The 27,491-nt window shown below is 33.7% G+C and overlaps 5 protein-coding genes and 1 pseudogene across 5 annotated transcripts; 3 read left to right on the top strand and 3 right to left on the bottom strand.

The window, feature by feature from the left end:
• The first annotated feature begins 2,198 nt into the window (after window positions 1–2,198).
• On the top strand, window positions 2,199–4,931 carry LOC9306468 (B3 domain-containing protein REM-like 3). The gene is given in 5 exon segments (XM_021018453.1): window positions 2,199–2,599; window positions 2,686–2,971; window positions 4,188–4,300; window positions 4,391–4,655; window positions 4,729–4,931. Coding segments are annotated over 5 exon segments (945 nt in total). The 5' UTR covers window positions 2,199–2,521.
• Window positions 4,932–8,913: 3,982 nt separating this feature from the next.
• LOC9304464 (B3 domain-containing protein REM-like 3) lies at window positions 8,914–11,817 on the top strand. Its single transcript, XM_021019189.1, is given in 10 exon segments — window positions 8,914–9,319; window positions 9,406–9,691; window positions 9,790–9,902; window positions 9,993–10,257; window positions 10,331–10,518; window positions 10,613–10,699; window positions 10,701–10,878; window positions 10,954–11,093; window positions 11,185–11,385; window positions 11,546–11,817. Coding segments are annotated over 10 exon segments (1,590 nt in total). The 5' UTR covers window positions 8,914–9,241; the 3' UTR covers window positions 11,600–11,817.
• Window positions 11,818–11,893: 76 nt separating this feature from the next.
• On the bottom strand, window positions 11,894–14,420 carry LOC9304463 (binding partner of ACD11 1). Its single transcript, XM_021019188.1, has 8 exons — window positions 14,304–14,420; window positions 14,089–14,195; window positions 13,926–14,007; window positions 13,528–13,599; window positions 13,400–13,456; window positions 12,699–13,039; window positions 12,379–12,502; window positions 11,894–12,161 (listed from the first exon to the last, which is right to left on the bottom strand). The coding sequence occupies exons 1-8, from the start codon at window positions 14,307–14,309 to the stop codon at window positions 12,141–12,143; spliced, it is 810 nt and encodes a 269-aa protein (XP_020874847.1). The 5' UTR covers window positions 14,310–14,420; the 3' UTR covers window positions 11,894–12,140.
• A 3,068-nt stretch (window positions 14,421–17,488) lies between these two features.
• On the bottom strand, window positions 17,489–17,897 carry LOC110226515 (annotated as a pseudogene).
• A 4,937-nt stretch (window positions 17,898–22,834) lies between these two features.
• On the bottom strand, window positions 22,835–24,914 carry LOC9306467. The gene is made up of 5 exons (XM_021018682.1): window positions 24,637–24,914; window positions 23,937–24,096; window positions 23,523–23,728; window positions 23,241–23,414; window positions 22,835–23,155 (listed from the first exon to the last, which is right to left on the bottom strand). The coding sequence occupies exons 1-5, from the start codon at window positions 24,820–24,822 to the stop codon at window positions 23,069–23,071; spliced, it is 813 nt and encodes a 270-aa protein (XP_020874341.1). The 5' UTR covers window positions 24,823–24,914; the 3' UTR covers window positions 22,835–23,068.
• A 154-nt stretch (window positions 24,915–25,068) lies between these two features.
• LOC9304461 (probable ran guanine nucleotide release factor) lies at window positions 25,069–27,483 on the top strand. The gene is made up of 9 exons (XM_002870349.2): window positions 25,069–25,236; window positions 25,595–25,729; window positions 25,852–25,932; window positions 26,022–26,057; window positions 26,164–26,301; window positions 26,618–26,704; window positions 26,791–26,838; window positions 26,928–27,004; window positions 27,153–27,483. The coding sequence occupies exons 3-9, from the start codon at window positions 25,858–25,860 to the stop codon at window positions 27,244–27,246; spliced, it is 555 nt and encodes a 184-aa protein (XP_002870395.1). The 5' UTR covers window positions 25,069–25,236; window positions 25,595–25,729; window positions 25,852–25,857; the 3' UTR covers window positions 27,247–27,483.
• The last annotated feature ends 8 nt before the right edge of the window (window positions 27,484–27,491 follow it).

The raw sequence follows: 27,491 nt of genomic DNA, 5'->3' as shown, positions 1-27,491 counted from the left end.
CGCAAAACGACTGTTTTTTTGTAGTGTCAATTGGATAATATATGTCCATTTTTAAAATTTCGAATCACAGTATATGCATTTAAAAAATTGATTTGTTTTTAACTTTATGTATTATATGATGATTTAAAACACTTAAAAAACAAATCAAACAAAGATGATAGGAGAATCATAATTATAAATCTTAATCAAATCTTTTAAATATCTAAATTATTAAATATAGAATATCCGGTGTATGAGTTGGGTTAAATATAACCCGACCGAACAAATTTTTTTATGAAAGATTTTTTGAAACGGCTCGGATATCCAAATAAACCGGAAATATTTTTACCCACCCGTCACCAAAGTGACTGCAAAAATACTAGTATAGATCCGTAGTGGTACGGATCGAGAAAACTAGAAGAAATCTACCGGAGACCAACTACGGACCGCTTTTACATGGAAATGAACTTGGTCTATGGATTATTGTTGTCTGCTCCAAAGATATAGTGGCCAAGTCCGCTAATAGTTGTGTCTGCTCTACCCTAAACATCCATTGAAACCCTTAGAAATATTCTACTCAAATAAAGAAAGCATATTTGCTCATTCAGAACTTACAAGAACTTAATTTTGATTCTGAATCGTTCTAATTTCTTCTCCAAAATTTATTTTTAGCAAAAAATATCAAATTACATGGATGATTATATAACCTTAAACATTAAAAATAAACTATATAAAAAAGGTTTTATGCGAAATCTATGTATATAATTAGAGAGTTCTCTTTCTATCTAGGGTGTCCACATCATCATCCATGTCATCATATTTTCTTTTTTTGTAGGTTCCACATATTTTATTTATTAAAACAAAAAACTATAAAATTAAAATTAATTCACATATTAAACTAAAACAATATTTGACAAAAATTAAATTAAATATTATGAAAAAAGAAAAAATTCAATAGACAACTGAAAATTTGAAAATTTTGAATAGATAATTATATTTTAATATATAATGAGTAAATGTTTTAAAATAGTTAGAGATAGTAAAAAAAGAAACTTATCATATATTTTAGTGGTACAAAAAATATTTATAAGTGTTACAATTATTTATTAGAGTAAAGAAAATAAGAGTTTAAAAATACCAAATTTAAAGGGTTTTAATTAAAATAAAAAGTTCATTTCTGAAAAATAGGCATTTAAAATTTGAGTACCGATTCAAAAATATGAAGGATCGAAAACATATTATTATTTATCATTATAATATAATATAAATAGTTAAATTAATAATTTTTTTCTATATTATTAATGTTTTCTAAATTAAAAACTGGTTCTTTGTTTCTTTTTTAAATGAATACTTAAAAAAAAGAAAAATAAATATTAATCAGTGTTTAGGAAATTAACAAATTAAAAAAACTAAGGTGATTTGAAATAAAGCAAAAACCTATCCTAAACATCAAAAATAAAACTAAAATAATCTTATAGAATAATAAAACTGTGTAATAATAATATCTAAGAATGCTATTTGAAAATTAGAATAGTAACGGTAGATTGAAGAGTTTTTTGAATAAATGAATTTTAAAATTAGAATAATTTATATGAGTTCGTAAGTGTCACATTTTAGCAAAATCAACATTAAGAATACTATTTTTAATCATAATCTATGTTAAATTATATATGTAGAAAGAGAATTTTGTATTTTTCTGATGGTCGAGATAAAGTGCAAAATTTCACGCTGAAACCTATGTTTGTGAATAGGAATGAGTCCATATGTGAGATTTGGTGTCTATGAAGCAATTTTAAATGCACCAAAACTTGGTCGAAGAAACCTTATGACAAACATCTCTCCAGAGAAAATAGATACGATCTAAGGAGAAAAAAAGAGTAAATGTCAAGAGACTACGAGTGAATCATAGAAGATAACGAAATAAAATTTAGTGAAAAATGTGAGAAACTTTTTACTACTTTGAAAATATAATGCACATAAATAAAGTAAAATCTTCTAAAATTCAATTGGTTATATTTATACACAAAAAATGAAAATTTTAAATTAAATCCGCGCAACGCGAGGGTACACAATCTAGTGCTATTTATTACATCTTTACCGAAAGATATCCGAATCCGAAAAATTTCTAATGATCACTCGAGAGCATCCGACAAGCTGATTTCCCGTTTGATTACTAAAAAGTTGCACAAAAAAAAAATTATTAAAAATAAAATAAAAACATGTGATGACGAATTCAGACAGAACAATGTTGGGAAAACGAAAAGACCCGACAGGCTGTGTTTCCCCTATATATGTTCACTGAAATCTGAAGATACTTAGGGTTACTGGTTACATTTGCTGGGTTCATCAATGGCTAATTCAATGTTCTCTTCTTCGGCCAAGCCACACTTCTTGAAGCCTATTCTTCAAAACATGTGATGACGAATTCAGACAGAACAATGTTGGGAAAACGAAAAGACCCGACAGGCTGTGTTTCCCCTATATATGTTCACTGAAATCTGAAGATACTTAGGGTTACTGGTTACATTTGCTGGGTTCATCAATGGCTAATTCAATGTTCTCTTCTTCGGCCAAGCCACACTTCTTGAAGCCTATTCTTCCAGGCTTCAAAACCTATATTGTAATCTCCCTCTCTGTTTCTCTCTGCATGTTGTTAGATTTTATTTTTCTTACATTTTGTTTTACTCTGTTCTTCTTTGTTTGCAGTTGATTCCTAAAGCTTTTTATTCGAAATACTTAGAGGGAAGACAAGAGGGAAACGCTGCAGAACTTAGATCAGACGCGTCGGAGATCACCTGGAATATTAAGATAGACGGCCGAAGAATGACCAAAGGATGGGAAGAATTTGCGGTGGGTCACAATCTTCAGGTCGGCGACATTCTTGTTTTCAGACACGAAGGGAATCTCTTGTTTCATGTCACACCTTTTGGACTGAGTTGCTGTGAGATACTTTACTCACAGAATGACGAGAAAGTTGTCAAAGACAAGACGGGTAAGTTGAGCTCTTTACGGTACTTTCGAGTTAAAGATTTTATGGTTTTCAAAAGATTTTATGGTTTTCATTATGGGTAAGATGGATTGATAAGTACCTTCTCAAAAGTAATAATTTCTGGTCGGTAAGAGCAACAACAAATCATGGCTCGTGGATGTGGGCTAAATTACTGAAATACAGAGCTAAAGCAAAAGAGTTTTGTAAAGTTGAAGTAAAAAACGGAAATAGAGCATCGTTTTGGTATGAGAATTGGTCACAGCTAGGCTGCTTGATGGACGCAGTCGGAGAGAGGGGAGTAATCGACCTAGGAGTAAGGAAGAATGCGACTGTAGCTGAAGCTTGGTCTGACCTACGGAGAAGACGACATAGAACAGTGATTCTGAATCAGATAGAGGAAACTCTTCTTTCACAGAGGCTTAAACGTGTAGAGGAGGCTGATATGGTTCTCTGGAGGGGGAAGAACAATATGTATCAGACAAAATTCTGCACAAGAGACACATGGAATCAGATCCGAACAGTGTTGAACAAGGTCTCATGGCACAATGGAATTTGGTTTCCACACGCAACACCAAAATTCTCCTTTTGCGCTTGGCTAGCTGTTAAAAATAGACTCTCAACCGGAGATCGTTTGATTCAATGGAATAGAGGGTTGCAATCAACATGTGTACTTTGCAACAACAACCTAGAAACGAGGGATCACTTATTTTTTTCTTGCAGATTTGCAACTGAAGTTTGGGAAAATCTAGCAAAAAACATCTACAAGGCAAAATACTCAACAAACTGGTCAGCTCTAATTGTTACTGTCTCGGGTCAGTGGCAAGATCGAGTTGAGAGCTTCGTCGCTCGCTACCTTTTTCAGACTGCAATTCATATGATATGGCGTGAAAGGAATGGTCGTAGACATGGTGAACCGCTGAATACAGGTGCTCGCCTAATCACTTGGATTGATAAACAAATGAGGAATCAAATCACAACAATCAAATCAAGTGGAGATGCTCGCTTCGACAAGGCACTCCAATTCTGGTTCCAATCAAGATCGTGATCTATTTCATTTTCAAATTTTAAGAATTGTTTTTCTGACAAAAACTCTTAACTAAAAGTGGCACTTGTTGTAAAAACGTTATTTTCTTTTTTGAATTTAATTTAACATTTTATTCAAAAAAAAAAAAAAAGAGGAAACTGTTGATGTTTACTTGTGGGTCTGCTTCTGATTCAGGAAAGGTTACACGATATAAAACGGTGAAGAAAACGGCAAAAAATGAGTGTTCATCAGTGGACACTGATTTTGTGGTCCCTGTCACCGCCTCAAACCAACGACTTGATTCATTTGTAATAAGTCCTTCATTCTATACCTTGTTTAGAATTGAATTTGTGGAATGAAATTAATATTGCTATCAACTTGGGATATTTTCTTTGCAGTATCTTCCAAGAGGTTTTACCACCTCAAGTGGTTTGAGTAAACTGTGCAATGAGATAATTCTAATGGATGAAAAAAGCAGGCCATCGACGCTAAAACTGTGTTACCATAAATCAAGTAATCGGTTTTGTGTCAGCTGAGGTTGGAGAGCTTTCTGCTGCAGGAATGGTTTTAAAACTGGTTGTTTCTTGAGACCCATATTGGCCCGAAAAGGAAAACCACCCGTGCTCCGGATTTATCCTTTGGAGAGAGATGAGGACAACATTGGTAAGTTCAGCACTCTCTTGCTTTTATATGTAGTTAGGAATGAAATGCTTATGAGGGAACCTTTTCTAACCAGGAAACCACTCGAAGAAGATTAAGCAAGAAGTAGAACATGAGACTGTGAAAGAAGAGACGAATGTGGAATCAGGAAAGCTTAAAAGAGATGGATTACTGAAGAAAGATCCACAAAAAGTGTGTTCTTCATCACACGACACAATCTTTGTGGTCCCTGGCACAGCTTCAAACCAACGAAATGATTCATTTGTAAGAAGTCCTTAACTTTTATAACTCCTATTTATCTGAATTTTTTTAGTAGCATACTCATGAATGTCATCAACTTGGGACATTATTTTCTATAATGCATAATAATATTCAAAATACAATAAGAAAGTTTTAAGTCAAATTTAAGAAAATCCTTAAAAGTTTTCTAAAATTAATAATCTTTAAAAATAATAACAATTTAAATTTGAAAATTAGTTATTAATATATAATCTAAAATTCCATACTAAAAAATTCTAAAAATTAACAATTCAATTTCTAAATGAAACCTAAAATAATTTAAAATTCCAATCCTAATATAAAACTAAATTTCTAAATCCAAAACTAACAAATCCAATACCTTTCACAATAATCTAAATCTAGACATCCTAATTTTCTAATTTTAAAACTAGCAAACTCCTAAATCTAAAACTATAATAATACAAATCTATACATAAATCTAACAATGAAATTAAAAAACATACCTTTGAAGAGATGTGAATGAGGAATGAAGACTTTTTAAGTAAGAGGAAATGAGATGTGAATGAGTGAGAGAAGAGTTTTTAAGTAAGAGGAAATGAGAGATGTTTGAGCATAGCTCAAACATGCAATCACTTATATATATATTTATACCGTCGCAATTCCCTAGCAATTCTCAAGCAAAAATTTTGAAAATTTTCGCTAAAATTTTTGAAATTTCCGCCAAAACGTTGAAGCGCGAAAAACTGAAAACAATTTGCAAGGGAGTTGCGAGGGATACCTAGCAAATCCCTCGCAAATGTTTTGAAATATTTGCCAAAAATTTTAAAATTTCCGCCAAAAAATTGAACCGCGAAAAAACTGAAAATATTTGCGAGAGAATTGCAAGGCACCATAGCAAATCTCTCGCAATGTTTAAAACGTTTTGGAAATGTTTAAAACGTTTTGGAATAAAAAACCTTAAAAAATTTTCATATTTTTTTTGAAGTTTTGCGAGAAATTTGCAAGGGATCATAGCAAATCCCTCGCAAGTGGTGTCCACTTTTGCGAGGGAATTGCTATGGTCCCTCGCAATTCCCTCGCAAAACCCTTGGATATATTGAAAACCAATGTAACTAAAAGTTACTAAAAGTTGAAAACGTGTTGTGATGGATAATTGTAGCAAATCTCTCATGAAAAATGAAAGATTTAATTTGAATTTTATTTTTTTAGAGTTTAGGGTAAAGATTTGCGAGGGAAGTGCTACGAAAGCCATGCAATTCCCTCGCAAACTCTTGAATTAGGGTTTAGTTTTGTGAGGGAATTACTAGTACCCCTCGCAAAACCCTCGCAAAATAGAATCAATTTGAAAAAAACAACAAAACACTACTAAAAATCATTCGGATTCATTTTTTTGAGTCATTAGAATGTACTTTCTCATCATATACTTTGAATTCGTCCGAATGTGCATTTTCCTCAAATACATCAATGATGATCTTATGTTTTTATATAATATGAATCAATGTTTATAACATTTTCAAAATAAAATGTTAATATTGAAACCTATACAACATTTTTTTATGCATCACCATATATTCAACTTGTCTGATTATATGGTCTCTTAGATTCATATTTATAAATAAAAATCAAAGATCGCAAAACATTTTTATGTATTTTAGGGTTTAGGGTAAAGATTTGCGAGGTATGTGCGGGAGATTTGCGATAGAGTATATTGTTCCTCGCAAAGTACTCGTAAGTCCCTCGCAATTTTGCGAGAAAACTTTCCCTCGCAAATTGTGTGACGGAAGTGCGACGCGCGTCGTTTTCGTAGCAAATTACTTGCAATTCCCTCGCAAAACGACTGTTTTTTTGTAGTGTCAATTGGATAATATATGTCCATTTTTAAAATTTCGAATCACAGTATATGCATTTAAAAAATTGATTTGTTTTTAACTTTATGTATTATATGATGATTTAAAACACTTAAAAAACAAATCAAACAAAGATGATAGGAGAATCATAATTATAAATCTTAATCAAATCTTTTAAATATCTAAATTATTAAATATAGAATATCCGGTGTATGAGTTGGGTTAAATATAACCCGACCGAACAAATTTTTTTGTGAAAGATTTTTTGAAACGGCTCGGATATCCAAATAAACCGGAAATATTTTTACCCACCCGTCACCAAAGTGACTGTAAAAATACTAGTATAGATCCGTAGTGGTACGGATCGAGAAAACTAGAAGAAATCTACCGGAGACCAACTACGGACCGCTTTTACATGGAAATGAACTTGGTCTATGGATTATTGTTGTCTGCTCCAAAGATATAGTGGCCAAGTCCGCTAATAGTTTTGTCCGCTCTACCCTAAACATCCATTGAAACCCTTAGAAATATTCTACTCAAATAAAGAAAGCATATTTGCTCATTCAGAACTTACAAGAACTTAATTTTGATTCTGAATCGTTCTAATTTCTTCTCCAAAATTTATTTTTAGCAAAAAATATCAAATTACATGGATGATTATATAACCTTAAACATTAAAAATAAACTATATAAAAAAAGGTTTTATGCGAAATCTATATATATAATTAGAGAGTTCTCTTTCTATCTAGGGTGTCCACATCATCATCTATGTCATCATATTTTCTTTTTTTGTAGGTTCCACATATTTTATTTATTAAAACAAAAAACTATAAAATTAAAATTAATTCACACATTAAACTAAAAAAATATTTGACAAAAATTAAATTAAATATTATGAAAAAAGAAAAAATTCAATAGACAACTGAAAATTTGAAAATTTTGAATAGATAATTATATTTTAATATATAATGAGTAAATGTTTTAAAATAGTTAGAGATAGTAAAAAAAGAAACTTATCATATATTTTAGTGGTACAAAAAATATTTATAAGTGTTACAATTATTTAGTAGAGTAATGAAAATAAGAGTTTAAAAATACCAAATTTAAAGGGTTTTAATTAAAATAAAAAGTTCATTTCTGAAAAATAGGCATTTAAAATTTGAGTACCGATTCAAAAATATGAAGGATCGAAAACATATTATTATTTATCATTATAATATAATATAAATAGTTAAATTAATAATTTTTTTCTATATTATTAATGTTTTCTAAATTAAAAACTGGTTCTTTGTTTCTTTTTTAAATGAATACTTAAAAAAAAGAAAAATAAATATTAATCAGTGTTTAGGAAATTAACAAATTAAAAAAACTAAGGTGATTTGAAATAAAGCAAAAACCTATCCTAAACATCAAAAATAAAACTAAAATAATCTTATAGAATAATAAAACTGTGTAATAATAATATCTAAGAATGCTATTTGAAAATTAGAATAGTAACGGTAGATTGAAGAGTTTTTTGAATAAATGAATTTTAAAATTAGAATAATTTATATGAGTTCGTAAGTGTCACATTTTAGCAAAATCAACATTAAGAATACTATTTTTAATCATAATCTATGTTAAATTATATATGTAGAAAGAGAATTTTGTATTTTTCTGATGGTCGAGATAAAGTGCAAAATTTCACGCTGAAACCTATGTTTGTGAATAGGAATGAGTCCATATGTGAGATTTGGTGTCTATGAAGCAATTTTAAATGCACCAAAAATTGGTCGAAGAAACCTTATGACAAACATCTCTCCAGAGAAAATAGATACGATCTATGGAGAAAAAAAGAGTAAATGTCAAGAGACTACGAGTGAATCATAGAAGATAACGAAATAAAATTTAGTGAAAAATGTGAGAAACTTTTTACTACTTTGAAAATATAATGCACATAAATAAAGTAAAATCTTCTAAAATTCAATTGGTTATATTTATACACAAAAAATGAAAATTTTAAATTAAATCCGCGCAACGCGAGGGTACACAATCTAGTGCTATTTATTACAGCTTTACCGAAAGGTATCCGAATCCGAAAAATTTCTAATGATCACTCGAGAGCATCCGACAAGCTGATTTCCCGTTTGATTACTAAAAAGTTGCACAAAAAAAAAATTATTAAAAATAAAATAAAAACATGTGATGACGAATTCAGACAGAACAATGTTGGGAAAACGAAAAGACCCGACAGGCTGTGTTTCCCCTATATATGTTCACTGAAATCTGAAGATACTTAGGGTTACTGGTTACATTTGCTGGGTTCATCAATGGCTAATTCAATGTTCTCTTCTTCGGCCAAGCCACACTTCTTGAAGCCTATTCTTCAAAACATGTGATGACGAATTCAGACAGAACAATGTTGGGAAAACGAAAAGACCCGACAGGCTGTGTTTCCCCTATATATGTTCACTGAAATCTGAAGATACTTAGGGTTACTGGTTACATTTGCTGGGTTCATCAATGGCTAATTCAATGTTCTCTTCTTCGGCCAAGCCACACTTCTTGAAGCCTATTCTTCCAGGCTTCAAAACCTATATTGTAATCTCCCTCTCTGTTTCTCTCTGCATGTTGTTAGATTTTATTTTTCTTACATTTTGTTTTACTCTGTTCTTCTTTGTTTGCAGTTGATTCCTAAAGCTTTTTATTCGAAATACTTAGAGGGAAGACAAGAGGGAAACGCTGCAGAACTTAGATCAGACGCGTCGGAGATCACCTGGAATATTAAGATAGACGGCCGAAGAATGACCAAAGGATGGGAAGAATTTGCGGTGGGTCACAATCTTCAGGTCGGCGACATTCTTGTTTTCAGACACGAAGGGAATCTCTTGTTTCATGTCACACCTTTTGGACTGAGTTGCTGTGAGATACTTTACTCACAGAATGACGAGAAAGTTGTCAAAGACAAGACGGGTAAGTTGAGCTCTTTACGGTACTTTCGAGTTAAAGATTTTATGGTTTTCAAAAGAGGAAACTGTTGATGTTTACTTGTGGGTCTGCTTCTGATTCAGGAAAGGTTACACGATATAAAACGGTGAAGAAAACGGCAAAAAATGAGTGTTCATCAGTGGACACTGATTTTGTGGTCCCTGTCACCGCCTCAAACCAACGACTTGATTCATTTGTAATAAGTCCTTCATTCTATACCTTGTTTAGAATTGAATTTGTGGAATGAAATTAATATTGCTATCAACTTGGGATATTTTCTTTGCAGTATCTTCCAAGAGGTTTTACCACCTCAAGTGGTTTGAGTAAACTGTGCAATGAGATAATTCTAATGGATGAAAAAAGCAGGCCATCGACGCTAAAACTGTGTTACCATAAATCAAGTAATCGGTTTTGTGTCAGCTGAGGTTGGAGAGCTTTCTGCTGCAGGAATGGTTTTAAAACTGGTTGTTTCTTGAGACCCATATTGGCCCGAAAAGGAAAACCACCCGTGCTCCGGATTTATCCTTTGGAGAGAGATGAGGACAACATTGGTAAGTTCAGCACTCTCTTGCTTTTATATGTAGTTAGGAATGAAATGCTTATGAGGGAACCTTTTCTAACCAGGAAACCACTCGAAGAAGATTAAGCAAGAAGTAGAACATGAGACTGTGAAAGAAGAGACGAATGTGGAATCAGGAAAGCTTAAAAGAGATGGATTACTGAAGAAAGATCCACAAAAAGTGTGTTCTTCATCACACGACACAATCTTTGTGGTCCCTGGCACAGCTTCAAACCAACGAAATGATTCATTTGTAAGAAGTCCTTAACTTTTATAACTCCTATTTATCTGAATTTTTTTAGTAGCATACTCATGAATGTCATCAACTTGGGACATTACCTTTGCAGCATCTTCCAAAAGGTTTTACTACCTCAAGTGGTCTGAGCAAACTGTGCAAGAAGATTATTTTTATGGATGAAAAAGGTATGTCATCTAATACTAGACTTGAGCTACGATAAATCAGATAATCGGTTTACTGTCAGGAGAGGCTGGAGAGGTTTCTGCTGCAGGAATGGGCATAAAACTGGTTGTTTCTTGAGGCTCATATTGGTCCGAAATGGAAAAACACCAGTGCTCCGGATTTTTCCTTTGGAGAAGGATGAGAGCAGCATTGGTAAGTTCAACACTCTCTTGCTTTTATATGTATAGTAAGGAATGCAATGTTTAGGAGGAATCCTTTTCTATCTAGGAAAGAACTCGAAGGAGATCAAGCAAGAAGTAGAACATGAGTCTGCGAAAGAAGAGAAGAACGTGGAATCATTGTCTTTGTCAGATAATTCTAGCTTTGTGGTATCTGTCACAGTTTCTAATCTAAGGGAAGATATACTGGTTAGCACTTCACTTTTATCCTATTCTTATATAATGGCTTTTGCATTCCAATGATAATTGGAAGTTTCTGTCTGATTATTTGTTGTTGCAGTATCTTCCAATAAGGCTTTCAAGATCAAACATACTGGACAAAAAATTTCACGAGATAAGTTTGATGAACAAACAGGGAAGAACATGGACGTTAAGTTTAAAATACAGTAAGTCCTCCGGTAAGTTTAGGATCACACACGGCTGGAAAAGTTTCTGCGAAGCGAATGGTCAAAACGCTGGATGTACCTTCTTATTCAACCTGGTCAGAAACAGAACATCCCCTGTGCTGCTCATGACATCTTTATGGGATGATATTCACCAAAGCAAAACAGGTTTGTGATGTTAACTATGACCATTTTTGTTCCAGTTCCAGACTTGTAGTCAAGTACTTTAGAGTTGCTCTGTGTTATTGTTTTCTTCAGCATCTTTCGACAACTCAGTTGGTCCAAGACGGAGTAGCATGGGACAAGAAGTGAAAATAATGGGTTGATGCAAATGTATCAGGACAGGATTTAGAAGGGCCTTATAAGGCTGCATATAAAATATTGCTGTTTGAAACTAAATTATAGTTTTGTGTAACTGGTTTATTGTAGTGATGTTGTACATCATATGTTCACCTTTTGTGTAACTTTCTTGTAGACAAACAAAATGATATTCTGTCACTATGTACTATCAACAAGTCTTGAGTATCAAATTATAAGCTATATAGTAAGGAAAACTATTATCGAGTGGAACCAAGTGTAAATCGTCAACCTTCAATGCAGTTATAGTGTCCTTCAATGCAACACGATACAATAAAAGGCCAGGCCTTAAGTAGGAAACTGGGAAATCCAAAAAGGAAACACTTGTACTTACGAGAAACATCAAGTAAATTTGAGGACAATGTAGCACACGCAGAATATGAAAGAACACTAAAAGAATGAGAATACGCTATATCACAAAAATTTTGTTTACAAGGCCAGCATAGCAACTTTCGTTGATCCTGACTTCAACGCTTACTAGATTCCAAGCTCTTTATTATACAGCAATCGGTGTATCCTGCGGAAGCCAGTCAAATCAGTTTTCTTGTGGTGCCATAAAGGAGTAGGTAATTACATCAAATTATAATTATCATTAACAATCACTAAAACTCAAAACTATTACAAGTTCTAGCACTAAGTCAGTTTTGGTTAAATAAATAACAGGTTCTAGCCGCCTATCAAAACAAATGTTGGGTCCTGACAACCATAAAACGTGGACTGGTTTGATGACTCACCTTGGAACTCATATTTGAGACGGCTAGATTGAACTTCTCTTTGGTTTTTGAGCCAGCAACCTGACCTACTCTCGCCACTTTACTAAAAGCACCACTAAACCAAGCAGCTCCAGCAGTCACGTACCTAATTGGAAGCATAATCAGAAACAAAGAAACAAAACAGAGTGAGGACAATGACCAATTCATGAAGTCAGGACAGAATTTTTTGAAAGAAAAGTAGTTAGAGATGGACAATGTTGATTCCTGTCATATCTATTATCAAGAAGGACGTCTATGGATTTATATTCCACCAAAGATTCAGAAGACAAGAAATTCTATACCTGCTTGATTTGACAGCTGAACCAGTGTCGTTTAATTTCTTCTCGGCTGCAAATATTGCTGCCATGGTTTTATCGGAGACCTGAAGCTTTTGATCAACAGATTTTACTTTCTCGTTAACGGCAGAAATACCAACAGTTAACTTCTCAGTAAGCCCAACTCGCTTGTCAAAAGATGAAACTTTGGCAGAAGCATTGGCTCTTAATTGATGCTTTTCGTCGAAAGCCTTGGCTTTATTCACTGCATCTTGTCCAAGAGCAGAACCTTTTGCCAAAACAGTTGCCACCACATCTTGTGCTTTGCTAACATATGCTCTACTATTGCCATCCACGGTAGTTTTGGTCTGCAAATCGAGTTTATTTTGCATTATTATTGTACAACGGAACATGTTTAAGACTATATCACACAACCTAGTTTTCTTCAACTTCCTGCTATAGTTTTACAATAAAATGAGAGAGCTATCACAGGACAAAAGAAATGGAACTTGAAAATTTATCAATTTTAAAACTTGTTTCAACATAAATGACCAGTTGTTCTTCCCAATCAAAGGGTGAAAAAACACATTAAACTTGATGAAATTATGAATAGACAAAGAAGGCACAAAACCACTATAAAAATTGACTGAATGTTTGAAGATCAGTACTTAACAGTGAAACCATCGATAAGTTTCTGCACGAAAATCACCAAAATATTTTCTCCTAACCTGTGTAGTACTCTCTGGAAGACCAAGGGGCATCGCGTTGTCCACCATTCTTACTTCCTGCATGACAGAAACTAAGACATCAAACAGAGCCGACTTGAAGAAAAAGTTGATTCGAAATAGCACACAACCTGCATCTCACGCCTCTGAACATGGTTTTCAGCTCGAGTTATTGTAACAATCTGGTCCACAATCGTCGCACCCTGCAAGACAAGATGTCGATTACAAGATTTCCATCCGCGTTACTGTTATCAAAATATACGCTTAGAGTTTTACGCAAACAGTCTCATAACTAGGTTAGGTGTTTGTTACAAAGACTATAAACAAAACTCTGTAAAACCAATGCTAAGCAGAAATGCACATACACATACACTGAACCGAAACTTAAACCAGCTCGATAACTCAATTACATGTTAGTAGTATCAAAAAATGCAGACGTCCCTTAAACTTGTAGCTTACCAAATAAACACACAAAAATTAATTAATGCATAAAAAGTGTCGGTGAAATAGAGAAAACAAAATTACATACCGATAATAACAAGGCAATTTCAAGGGCTTTGGGGTCAGTAAATGTAACAAATGCGATTCGAGACTGGCCAACTTCTCTGCACCTAAAATTCCGAACAAATTAAAGGTGAAAATGAAACATAGAAGAAAACTTGAAACGAGCATAGAAGAAAAAGTAGAGTTACTTTTGGATTTCAATGTGTTCTATATCGCCTGAGAAGGAGAAAAACTCGTGAATCTCCCTCTCCGTGGCTAGATCTGAGACATTATTTACTTGAACACTTCTCGTCGTCTATATCGAATTCGAAGAAAACAAAATTAGTTAGAAGAAACTTTGCAGCTCAAGAATCGTTAAAGCATTGAAAATTAGAGTGGAAAAATCATAGTAATAATCATTCACCTGCATTGTTGTAGAAGGAAGCTAGCTCTTGACGACTGCGAGAGAATAATTTCTTGACCAAGAGAGAAGAAAGATTTTGAACAGCCCAGACGTCACTGTTGGCCAGCTAAGCTAATATTATCTCTGCCTAAATGTGTATTTTCTTTTTTTTTTTAGTTTAAGTTTCCTGTTTTGACCTTCTCTTTAGGCTTTTATTTCTTCTATATGTAACTTATATCATAAAATATCCTATAATATATAATGCTAAATTTTAATCCGTGGTATACTGCGGGATGAGTTATTTTTTAAAGTTAGTATATATAAAATTTTGTAAATTGTATTTTTTTATGAAATATTTATATTTTATAGTTTACAATTGTTATTAAGTAACAGTATACCACGAATCAACGGGACAATTTTATTATATAAAGTATGGTTTTCAAAGTTAGTAACTCATATGATCGTGACACATGTCAAATTTATTAATAAAATGTTGACATGTGTAAATAAAAAAAAAATCTTTTATTTATTAAAAAAATATTGATATAAAGAAACAATACGTATGTGTCAAATTTATAGATTTCAGATTTTTAACACGTATAAAAAAAAATTTCCTTTTATTTATTTAAAAAAAAATTATAAGGAAAGTATACATATATATCTTATATATGAAATTCTGAAAAATCTAAAAAGGATAATTATAAGAAAACTATATGTATCTTATTAAATAAAACTAGAAATTTGAAAAAAAAATTTTAAGGAAACTATACGTATATTTTTTCTTATTTATATAAAGCTTAGTTTTCAAAGGTAGTAACTCATATGATTGTGACACGTGATAACTTTATCGATCTAAGATTTTGACACGTGTAAAACAAAAAATTTTTTATAAAAAAATTATACAATAAATAACAAATCCTAAAAGTAAAAGAACCTTTTTAAAATGTATATAAAATGAAGATAATATAGCAAATTATTAATCTTAAAATATATTTTTGAGTCAACAATTTTAGTAGTTAAAGAAACAATGCAAAAGTGAAAGTAAAGAGACATATATTTTGGCTCTAAAAACACATTAAAAAATACATGGATGTAAAAACACTTTTTAGTAGTAAAATAAATAGTAAATTTGGTAATAGATGTGAATAAGATGATGGTTTAACCAGTGGTTTGCATCTAAACGTTGTTGAATTATTTTAGGCGAGATCATAAAACTACGGTTTTCGAAATTTGGAAATAATAATAATTATAAAATTTTGGAAAACATTTTGGTGATTGATAATTTAATTTTACTGGATTATTGTAATGTTTAAACATTACAATAAATTTAAAATATATAAATGCAAATGGTTTATTAAGACTAAAGACCGAATATATAAATAATTTTTTCTCCAACTAAAAAATTCTATATATTTTAAAGATAATTACTACTTACAACCAAATATTCAATCTAATTTATTTTGTTAAATTTCATTTTAATTAAAAACATTTAAACCCGTTCATCGGACGGGTCCTATTCTAGTTGTTAATAAACTGAGGATTTAACCCGTATTAAAGCACATGTTAATGATATATTAAAATTTTATAAATATTGATTCAAACTCATCCGCCATATATATCCGTTCCGAAATATAACCCGTCCCATAATTTCTTAATCTCTCCCATGATTTGTTTTCTAAAATTAGTGATTTTAAAATTTTATTATTATTTATTATATATAAAAGTTAACAAATTGTATCATTCTCTAAGACAATTATATTTTAATAAACTGAAGATTTAATCTATATTAAAGCGGCATGTTAATGATATTTTAAAATTTTATAAATATTGATTCAAACTCGTCCACCATATAACCCCGTTCCGAAATAGAACCCGTCCTGTAATTTCTTAACCTATCCCGTGATTTGTTTTCTAAAAGTAGTAAATTTAAAAATTTAACTATTATTAATTAAATATACAAGTTTGCAAATTATATCATTCTCTAAGACATTTATATTTTATAGTTTATAATTGTTATTAAGTAACATTATACCACGAGACAATTTTTGGTTTTATACAATCTTTTCTAAATGAGACTTATTTGATATGTCTAATATTGGTGGTATAAAACAAAATTAACGATTTAATCCATATTGAAGAGACGGATTAATGATATTTATTTTTTTATTATTGTTGATTCAAAAACCTGTCCCGCCAAAGACCCATTTATTTTATTAATGTCGATCTTATTTATTTCTGGAACGTTGAACAGATATTTTTCGTCAATTGGATAATATATGTCCGTTCTTAAAATTTCGAATACTGTCTATGCAGAAAAAAAAAATTTAATTTTTTTACTCTATGTATTATATGATGATTCAAAACAGTTAAAAACAAATCAAACAAAGATGATAGAAGAATCCCGTGTTTTCATGCTCGACCCGGACCGTCCTGTTCGACCGGTTAACCCGCGACCCGGACACTTTTCCGGTTTGGGTTTAATGCTAAAACCCGCTAATTTCAAAACCGGAAAAACCCACAAAAACCCGCCACTAACTCGCGACCCAATGAACCTGTTGAATCGGCTGGGTATGGGTTTTAGAAAAATTATTTGATTTTGAAATAAAATATAGTTTTTTAGACCCTGTGTAGTTAGTTTTAGATTTTTTTTTTAATTCTTAGACTCATTTGATGTTTTAGATTTTGATGAAACTTCACAGTGCCGTCTAAAGAGAATGAATGGAATTGTGAGAGAAATAACCGAGACTAGTTGTTTGAATTCGTGATGTTTTATTAGTTTATTTCGGTCATTGGCGATCTTCTACTATTTTAATATTTGTTACGGTTTTGATATGTCTAATATTAGTTGTTTGAATTTGTGATGTTTTACTAGTTTATTCCCGTCATTGGCGATCTTCTACTATTTTAATATTTGTTACGGTTTTAGACTTTTAGTTGGATTTAAAAATTTAATTTGAATCACTTTATTCTTATTGTTAGACTTCATATTTTCTTTATTTTTTTGAAACGGGCCTTTTATTAATATAGGTTACCCACTAAATTGGGTTGGGCCTCGGATTACAGTGAAAAACAGAGACAAAGGCAAATCGGAAAATATTGTCGGTGTCTGAAAAGAGGATCCTGCCCTTGTGACACCGTGGTGCAGAGAGTCCGACCATTAGCATCGGCGGATGCGAGAACCATAGCTTTGCGACGGATCGAAGTATCTAGTAAACATAGAGGAAGCATCCGACTCTCGATTCCGTTCCTTTTCCCTCGACCAACCGTTCCCGCCACAGATCTCTCGGTATGGTCAACCCTCCGACGTCACGGCCCGCCGTTGTCAGCTCCCGTACCTAGCAAGCCGACAAACTCAGACATAACCCCTCCTTCCCAATTCCGGCGATTCTCTGATTCTCCGAACCAAAAACCTTCAATCCGGCCAGGAGGAAGCAGATCGCGGTGGTGTTTGAGGCCGATGGCTCAATCGAAAACCCAAACACATTGAATCCGCGACGGCCAACAAGATCCACGACGATCCACCGTTAACCTCCATGGCGATTCAGCACTACCCACCTTCTCCCCATCGACTTCCACCGTAGTTGCAGAGACCGAGACGACGGCTGAGCCAGGAGGTTAACGGTGTCCTCAACCGAAGGCGACCGCAGCGAATCTCTACTTCCGACACGGCGGAGCCGTAACCACATCGAAGGGGAGAACACCTCACCGCTGCCGACGGAGAAGGGATCTTGTTCACCCCTGTTTTTTCAAAGTAAGACCGAAGAGATGAAGATCAAAGGCCACCGGAAAAAAAAGCAGATCTAGATCTAAAAACTTGCTACAGTAAGGAGAGAGAAGAGAGGTTTTTCGGGAACGATTGTCCATTTTAAATTTCATATTTTGTAAATATAGTATGATTATTTTTATTTTTATATCTATATAACTATAAAATCTATTAAATATATTAAATAAATTTTAATCAATTGACCCGTGATCCAACCCGGTGGACCTAGTGACCAGGTGACACAGAAGGTAGTCCGGTTCACCGTCCGGATCGAGTTTAAAAACACTGGAAGAATCATAATTCTAAATCTTAATCAAATCTTCTAAATATCTAAATTATTAAATGAGCAATACTTGGGTTCACTCATAAGGGTGAATTCTTTTATTCACCCCTTTTTATTATAACCAATCAGAATTTGCCACATAATAAAAAAATTAAACTGATTTTATTAATAAATCTAATCCCTAACCACTCTTTTGTAAACCCAAACCGATATTTAATCTCGTTTAATCATAAAATCTAAACCCTAATCGTACTTTCTAAATCTATACCGACATTTAACCTCGTTTAATTGTAAAATATAAACCCTAATCATACTTTCTAAACCCAAACCGATATTTAACCTCGTTTAACTGTAAAATCTAAATCCGTTTATAAACCTAAACCGATATTTAACCTTGTTTAATCATAAAATCTAAACCGTAATCGTACTTTCGAAACCCAAACCGACATTTAACCTCGTTTAGTTGTAAAATCTAAATCCGTTTATAAACCCATACCGATATTTAACCTCGTTTAATCATAAAATCTAAACCTTGATCCTTTCTAATAAACCTAAACCGATACATAATTTTGTTTCTAGTGGCAAATTAGATTTTATAATTAAATTAAATGTTTATTATTATTATTAGATGGCAGATTCTGATTGGCTGAAATAAAGGGAGTGAATATAAGGGTGAACCCAAGTATCACTACAACAAATATCAGCATTGATAGCACACGAGTATAGCGTTTTTTCTGTTACTGCTATGGTAGAGTTTATTTTTTTTGGGTTTCTTTATAATAGCGGTGTGTAAACGCTATGATAGAAATTTAATGAGCGGGAATCTAAAATGACTTAATCCGCCAACACTTAGCAAAAAAAAAACCCTTTAGCGCCTCAGATCTAATTCATTTCCCTCTTCAGTCAAAACACTTAACCAAAAACAAAACCCTTTCTCTCGAAATTTTTTCCGACAAAACTCAGAGTAATCTCAGATTTAGCTCAACTCTCAAATACTCTATCCTCTGCGGCGTATTAAGGTCGGATTTGTACTCCTCCGTAGCCACATTCTCCTTCGCAGCGGCCGTCAGCTAGCTAAAATCGAGGCATGCATGTCTTTCTTCGTTTCTATAACTTCCATTTCTATTGATTTTTTGGTCAAGATTGTCTCTAATTTCAACCTAGTTCAGTAGATTGGTACAGAAAATCGGATTTTTTTATGTCATTTTGAAATTAGGGTTCTTCTATTAGTTTGAAATTAGGGTAAAGCGAAAACTTCTGCGATTTTGATGTCTGTTAATCATTTTTATCCACATTCTCTTCACAAAGATCTTGGTTTTGCGATTTAGATTTCTCCTAATCGATTTGTTAGTAGATTTTTTATTTAAGCTTATACTTATTGATTTTTTGATTCCGCATTTTTTGGCAAGTGTTAGTGATTGAAATGTTGGGGAACTGAAGCTTTGCCTTTGTTGTACTAATACGACAGGTTAGTCCTTGAATGTGGCTGTGATTCTTTGATTGTAAATGGTATGAATGTTTTGGTTTTGATAAATTTGCTGTGACTATTGTGGTTTTGTTGAAGTTGCTGTGACTGTTGTCAATTTGTTAAGGTTGTTGTCACTGTTCTTGTTTTGTTAATTTGTTTCTTTCTGAGATAGTGTAAGTTGCTTAATGCTTAGTATGTCTTTAGCATTGTGTTCAGTTTAAGTTGTGTCTTCATGATAAGTTGTCTGATCATGATAAGTTCTCTTATCATGTGATTTTTCTCTGTGACTATTGTTGATTATGGTTTCAATTTGTGTTAATAAGGTTTTATTTAAGCTTATAACATATAATGTTGGACAAGGCATGGGTGCATCTATGCAGGTAAGGAATAAAATTATATACATAGGTTTGCTTTAAAATGGGGTTTAGAAACTTTAAGATTTTTTTTTCCTACTTTACTTCTTCATTGAAGAGCTGATCCTGGTTATGAGAGAGGTGCTCGGAGATTTGTATTTGATGTGGCTGCGGCTTTAGGAGATATAGATAAGATAATATGTCCTTGCAAAGACTGTCGTAATGTATACCGCCACTCAAGTAGTGATGTGGTGGTTCATCTTGTAACAAGAGGGATGGATGAGGCTTACAAGCTGCGAAGTGATTGGTACCATCATGGAGACACAGTTGCTGATGGAGAATGTGAGAGGGAAGTAAATCTTTGGAATGAGGAAATTCTTGAGTTATACAAAGCTGCTGAATACTATGACCAAGAGTTGGCTAGTAATGGTGAGCTAGGTGACATTCCAGTGGCTGACTTAAGTGAGATTGCAGAGGGTGAGGACAAGAGAGAAGATGAGTTCTAGCTAAGCTAGCAGATGCAGAAACCCCTTTATATCCTGATTGTTTAAACCACAGCAAGCTGTCGGCTATTGTGTCTCTCTTAAGGATTAAGACCAAGAATGGATGGTCTGACAAGAGCTTTGATGAGCTTCTTGAGACACTACCAAAAATGTTGCCCAAGGATAATGTGCTTCACACATCCTTGTATGATGTGAAGAAATTTTTGAAGAGCTTTGATATGGGATATGAGAAGATTCATGCGTGTGTAAATGACTGCTGTCTTTTCAGAAAGAAGTACAAGAAGCTGGAAAATTGTCCCAAATGCAATGCTTCAAGGTGGAAGATTAATATGCACACTGGTGAAGTCAAGAAAGGTGTACCACAGAAAGTATTACGGTACTTTCCAATAATACCGCGGCTGAAGAGAATGTTCAGGACAGAGGAAATGGCAAAGGACTTAAGATGGCATTTCAGTAACAAGAGCAGTGATGGCAAACTTCGCCATCCTGTAGATTCTGTTACATGGGAAAAGATGAATGACAAGTACCCTTTATTTGCATCAGTTTATAGAAGGTGAAGAGTGAAGATGCAGAAGTTTGGAGGAAATCAGATGAAATAGAGATTATGGAAGATGCCCTTGGGACAATTATTGCATGGCCTGAGGACAAAGTGATCATGGAGGTTTGGTTTGTGAAACTTCTTTGGAACACTTGTTTTCAGATTTTTAGTTGGTTGGTTTTGGATCTTAAGGAGATCATTGACAGGATCTTTGGAAAACTTGTTAGCTTGTTATGTGAAACATGTCTTGTGAATTGTATCTTGGATTTGAAGTTATTAATGATGTATTTGGGGATTTTAAAACAGGTGTGTCATAAAAAAAAGAAATCAGTGACATGAAAACAAATATAATAGCATTTAAAAACCTGCTACGAAATATATTGGTTTTTAAAATGTAAGATTTAAAAAATGCTATGTTAGAGTCATCTACTGTAGCGCAATATATGAGTAATTACTAATTTTTTTTCTTATATATAAACGCTATAAGATAATATCTCATAACATAAATATTTCTTATAAAAACATAAACTAAACCGTTTTAATATAGCTATAGTAGAGACCCCTATCATAGCATGGATAATGAGTAATTGCAAAATTTCAAACAAATAAATACGCTTGAACACACAGCGTTTCCCTACTGCTATAATAGAAGTCTTTAACATAGCATATGTATCTAACGCTATCTTATGTGAGGTACTTACGATAACAGGGGCATAAAATAGCGTTTATGAAAACGCTATTAATGACAAAACATAGCGTTTCTCTCGTGATAAGAATGTGGATTTTTCTTGTAGTGTATTTTCCTTATAAAATATGAAATATATATCCGGTATATGAGTTGGGTTAAATATAACCTGACCAAAAAAAAATTTCATGACCAAAATTTGTAAATGGATCGAATATCCATTATATCCAAATGGATTTTGTCCTATCCGTTAAAAATGTACTTCAAAAATACTAGTATAGATTTTTGGTCAATAGAGTAGTAAAGTACGCACAATACATGGCTTTAAACGAAAGTTACAAAAAAAACATAACCTAAATTTCGCCTATATATGGTCCTTGAACTAGGCCTGAGCCATCTAAAACATCTGTGCCAATCGGATCACCTAGAATAACCGACTATGAGCCGAAATAAACAAAGACCGGTTGGGTTCAAATTTCAGGTTTTGTAAATATTGCAGGCATAGTTTAAACTGTGGGGATTCCTAAATGCACCTACTAATTCCAACGAGGTTGCAGGTAACCACAAAAAATCGGGACAGATGAAATTAACGCTTCCTTCTCTATATATGGATAAAATTTTGGAATATTTAATGGTCGGAAAAAGTTTTGCTTCGAGAATGGCTGGGATTGTTTTCTTATAAAACTCAAGAATCTATGGGTCTGTTCTTAGGTCGCTGTCACCGCGAGACCACAACATGATCTGTCGCTTCTTTCTTCAGCGACACCTAACAACTCCACCATCGTTGTTGCAGTCACAATCGTTGTGCTCCGTCGACAAGTAAAAGAACAGGCCCTATAATGATTTCTTTTATTTATACTCTTTGTCATTCTTTGACATTAAAAAATACTTTTAGCAGAAGCAAGGATTTTTCTGATCAACAACGCATGAGTTTCAAGCAAATAACAAACTCTGTTCGCTGTTTGTTAACTGATTGCAATAAAGCTTATATATGTGGAATCCATCAACGAACTCGAAAGACAATATATACAACAACAACAACAAAAAAACACAGTTTTGACTGTGGAGACACTGTTGTTCCCCAACTATCGTCATTCATCAATGATTCCAGACTTCGTATATAATAGTCACAAACCAACAGAGAAAAATACATTGGAAACACACTGAGATATACGAGAGGATCTCACAAAGTATTAGAAGACGTCTGGATGGTACCGGCCCGGGATGGAACTGTTTTGCTGAGCTTGTTTCAGATGAAGCGTCAGAGCATAGTTGTTCACCTGCAAAGAGCAATCAATACAATATTCAGATCTAATCACATCAACAAAAATAGTATAAGCTAGGGTCAAGACAGTTAATACAGACCTCTAAAGTTCTCAACTGTTCCTGGTATTGAGTGACTAGCTGCCTCAAATGCTGCAATTCCTGACTTTGGTCTTCTGATTCTCTCTGCCGCTTCTGCTGCGTCACTACCGCTCGTTTTAGTAAACTGTTTTCCTGTACAATGGCTTCCAATTGCTGCTTCAGCATCATGTTTTCCTGGCCAAAAGGCAAATCGGATGTTCATAGATAGATATACATATCCGGCAACAACAAGTATTATCTATCAATGAAGAGTGAAGAAACAAAGAAAGATAGATGAAACACCTGTTGGAGATTTTGCATTGCTTCAGTACCAGTACGTGCATTGATTGACTTCTCCAAAGCTTCCAATGCTCTTGCAGCACGGGCTTTGGCGTCTTTCATGTCAGAAGCATTCATCATTTCCCTAACAAAAAGCTCAACCCACTCTGTACCATCCAAGTTCAAGACATTTGCTTCCCCATTAGATAAGACTTCCTCCTTGGCTGATCCTACAAAGATCAAAACCCGTTTCATAAATAAGAATTTGTAGAGTGAGTCTGACACTTAAGCAGAATACCCTGAAACTAGTAAAGATTATGAAATATGTATACAAGTTAAGGGTAGAAAGCGAAGATTCTAACAAAAAATACCAGACTTAAGAGTTTTCTGATTGATACAAGATAAGTAAGAGGGTAGGACACGGAACTGCAAAACTACCTTGCTGCTGAGGTTCAACATTTGCTTCCTGGATTACAACAGGAGATTGGTTTATAGCAGAATCTGAATTCTTATTGGCAGATTCTAAACGAAGCTGATTCAAACATCTAATGGCTGAATCAAGATCATCACCACATTCCTCGATTGCCCTCTCAAGAATCTACAACACACACAAACGTCAACGATTTTATAACCAATATACCATCACAGACATCCATAGATATAAAGAAGCCTAATCAGAAATATTTTGGTTACTTTAATTGATCGAACTGCCAATAATTCAACGAAATTATCCAATCAAGTTTGGCAATAAAGGTAATCAGAATCAAGATTCTAACACACCCACACGAAAATTTTAAGAATTTTACTACCAATAACCATGAAACATGTATTTTATATGCTCATTACTGATATACACAATTGCATACTTTCATTTCAATATTCGAGAGAAACTTAATCAGAAACATTAACGAATCAAGTAACTCGACAATAAATTAACAAAAGCATCCGATCGATTCCAATCATAAAGCAAAATAACAATCTCATAAGCATAATTTTTCTGATAATTTTCAATTCGAAAAACCTAATCAAAGACAGAGGTTCCTTGAATTGGTCCAAATAACAATCAATCAACAAAATCATCCGATCAACTAAAAAAACAAATCGGATAAAAAAGGCTGGAGATCTGGAAATGAAGAACCTTCTTATCCATATCGGGGAAAATCGCGGCGAGGTGATCGAGAAGAAGCGAAGACGAAGGCGGAATCGGATGAGAAAAACGAGCCGGAGAAGACGAAGAAAAGCAACGGAGTTTCTTGGAGACGGGAGGAGAAGCGGCGGCTAAGTCCTCAAACAGAGATCTCTTCCCGCAAACAATCGCAGACATGTTATCTGCTTCCCCCTTCTTCTTCTTCCTTCAGATCTCTCGAACAAGACTTTTTTTTTTTTTTTTTTTTTTTTTTTTTTTTTATCGGATCTTAAAGATGTTCGCATCCAACATGTTTTGGAACTCGGACCCGCGATCGGTAACTGGTTTAAGAAGAAAGACAATAAATTAAAAACATAAAATTAGAGAGAAAAATAATAATCTATTAAATTGGGCTTATCCGGCCCATCGAAGCCCGTTTTAGAAAACAAAGTTGGGCCTAATATTGAGTTTCAGAAACGACGTCGTATGATACAAAACCTGAAACAATCGCTTCTCCTTCTTCCTCACGCTCCTCAAGCTCCGACTTCAATCTTTTTTTGTTCTTCGAATCTCTTCGTCTTTGTTTTTGCTATCGGCTAATCTTTCTATCGGGTACGTTTCTTCTCTCGATTTCAATGTTCATTTTTTCTTTTTGTTCATATAGAAGATGAGAAAACAGGAACCAGAACAATGTAATAGATATTAGAAAGCCTTGGGAAATTTTTGCCATTTTTCTCAATTTCACCTGATGTTGTTCGGTTCTAGATTAAATAAACTAGAAAAAAGTTTCTAATTTCTTTCTATAGGCATGGTTTTAGATACGTTTGAGTGGGAGTTATGATTGAAAGTTTCAGTCTTTGAACATTAGGCCATGGTACTACTTTTAGCTCTAAAGACTCATATTTGTTTATTAACTTAAAGTTGGAATGTGTGAAAGACTGATAACTCTCTCTATGTCCTTCTTTGGCAGATTTTTGTTTCTTGTTGCGTTAAATAAGCTTCTTGTTCGCACGTCAAAGCAACGCTTCTTTCGATTATAAATACTCAACTCCAACTTTTTTGATTTCTCTGCAACTTGTTTCTCTTTTACTTCCCAGATACATTGGTACTCTTCTCTCTTCTCTTTTATCCCTAATTGATTCTGTTTTGTTTGTGAGTGCATTTTTTGTTGGTTGTAGTCTTTTTTGGCAAAGTTTAGTTTTTTGAGGATTATGTTTTTGAATGTAGCAAAACATGTCCGGTGAGTTGTGTTCGGTGAGGCCTTTGTTTGGTGGCGCTATTTCCACCTTCTTCCCTCAAAGATTTCAGGTTCTATCAATAACCCTTTTCTTTTTTTCTTTTCGCTGCTAATTGAAATTTGTTGGTTTCCTGATTTCTTCTTTATTGTGAATTTTCAGGATGTGAGTAATATCCGACAAGTTTCAGATCATCAGGTTTGGCTCTATTCTCAGTCAAGGATTTGGCATTCTTTCTAATTAACATGTGTAGAAGAAGAATCTCTAGTTTACTCTGTATTTGTTTGATTGTTGGTTTTCATAGGAAGTGTTTGTGGATCCTTCAAGAGATGAGAGTTTGATTTTTGAGTTGTTGGATTTCAAGACTGAGGTTGGTGACATTGGCAGTGCTTCTTGGTTCCTTAATGATCTTGCGCGTGAGCAAGATGCTGAAGGATTTCTGGTAACACACTAACACTAGAACTCTTCTTATGGTAGACAAACCAACTTTAGGAACTAGTGTTATTTCCCTAGAGTAGATCTAGTTTCTTGAGTACAAATTAATCAAATCTTAACATGTATAGATTTCTCAACGTTGTAACCTTTTTGTCTGAGATTACAATAGTGAGGCTTTTTTTATGAAATTGTATAACTAGTTGGAGGGATTTTGTTATTGTTGATTCAGTTTCTGAAACTAGCCCAAATAGAACTAGTGCAGTTTTTGTTTGTCAGTTACCGAGATTGATATTTATTAAGATAATCTTACTGTGTTATTTCAGTTGATAGAGCAATCAGAGGTCATTGAGGCGCCTGGACTGTCCTTCAGAAACATCCCTGCCATTGGGACAACTGCTATTGGAGAGATGGTAATGTCCATAAACATGATGTTTTCGGTTTGTTTTCCCACAAGTTTCCTTTCTATTTGTTTTCCCTAACAACAAGATCATTACAGGCTATATCCAAAGGAAGACAGGGAAGAGAAGCACAAAACCTAGTGAGGGTAATTAAGCTTTTCCTTGTTCTGTCCAATTTTTCCATAAGTTTGTTTCTTGAGACACAACTGGTCTTATATGGTTCTTTCTTCTTCAGGTGTATGTGGCAAATCTTCGTCTTAAGGGGATTGATACTGATGTCTTAGTGACTGCATATGAACCTATCTTGATAAAGTAAGTCCTAGACACTTTAACCATGAGTCACTCAGTAGATATATTGTAGTAGATATGCATCGTTTTAATTACAGAACTGGAATATTAAAAGATTGTTGCTGTTTCACATGTCTACTTTTGTCTCATGTGTTTGCGTATTATTGTGCAGCCCTCTGAGCGAAAGCGTGGATGCTGTGGGATCTGGTTTAGTTGTCCCAGCTTCTCAATCTGGAATAATGCCAATGTGTGATGTCATTAAATAATCACTCTCTACCTTCAAAGTCAATGACTGGAATCTTTTCGGTTCCTCAGTTTGAGTCTATGCGAAATGAGAAGACAATTCAAGCCTGCCAATTTGGTGTAGCTAAGGCTTCAAGAAGTTTGCGTTGTTAAAGATTTTCAAGTAATTTTTATTTCTTTTAGTTTTAGTTGTTCTGTGACACCCCTCTCCCATACTACCGAGATGGCGTGCCACTTTTCCTTTAAGACCTTATTCCATATTCATCTT

The sequence above is a fragment of the Arabidopsis lyrata genome (genome assembly GCF_000004255.2).
Source record: "Arabidopsis lyrata subsp. lyrata unplaced genomic scaffold ARALYscaffold_7, whole genome shotgun sequence".
NCBI classification, from domain to species: domain Eukaryota; kingdom Viridiplantae; phylum Streptophyta; class Magnoliopsida; order Brassicales; family Brassicaceae; genus Arabidopsis; species Arabidopsis lyrata.
This window is presented reverse-complemented; position numbering and strand designations above follow the sequence as displayed.

Excerpts from the sequence above, each read along its gene's own strand:
- LOC9304463 (XM_021019188.1), bottom strand. Across the intron at positions 14,008-14,088 it reads GAACACATTGAAATCCAAAA|GTGCAGAGAAGTTGGCCAGT; the intron begins GTAACTCTACTT and ends TCGGAATTTTAG. Across the intron at positions 12,503-12,698 it reads TCAGCTGTCAAATCAAGCAG|GTACGTGACTGCTGGAGCTG; the intron begins GTATAGAATTTC and ends GCTTCCAATTAG.
- LOC9304461 (XM_002870349.2), top strand. The coding sequence starts at position 25,858 with ATGTCCGGTGAGTTGTGTTCGGTGAGGCCTTTGTTTGGTGGCGCTATT. Across the intron at positions 26,705-26,790 it reads CAACTGCTATTGGAGAGATG|GCTATATCCAAAGGAAGACA; the intron begins GTAATGTCCATA and ends AGATCATTACAG. Across the intron at positions 27,005-27,152 it reads TATGAACCTATCTTGATAAA|CCCTCTGAGCGAAAGCGTGG; the intron begins GTAAGTCCTAGA and ends ATTATTGTGCAG.
- LOC9306467 (XM_021018682.1), bottom strand. The coding sequence starts at position 24,822 with ATGTCTGCGATTGTTTGCGGGAAGAGATCTCTGTTTGAGGACTTAGCC. Across the intron at positions 23,729-23,936 it reads TGTTGAACCTCAGCAGCAAG|GATCAGCCAAGGAGGAAGTC; the intron begins GTAGTTTTGCAG and ends TGATCTTTGTAG. Across the intron at positions 23,415-23,522 it reads CAATGCAAAATCTCCAACAG|GAAAACATGATGCTGAAGCA; the intron begins GTGTTTCATCTA and ends CCTTTTGGCCAG.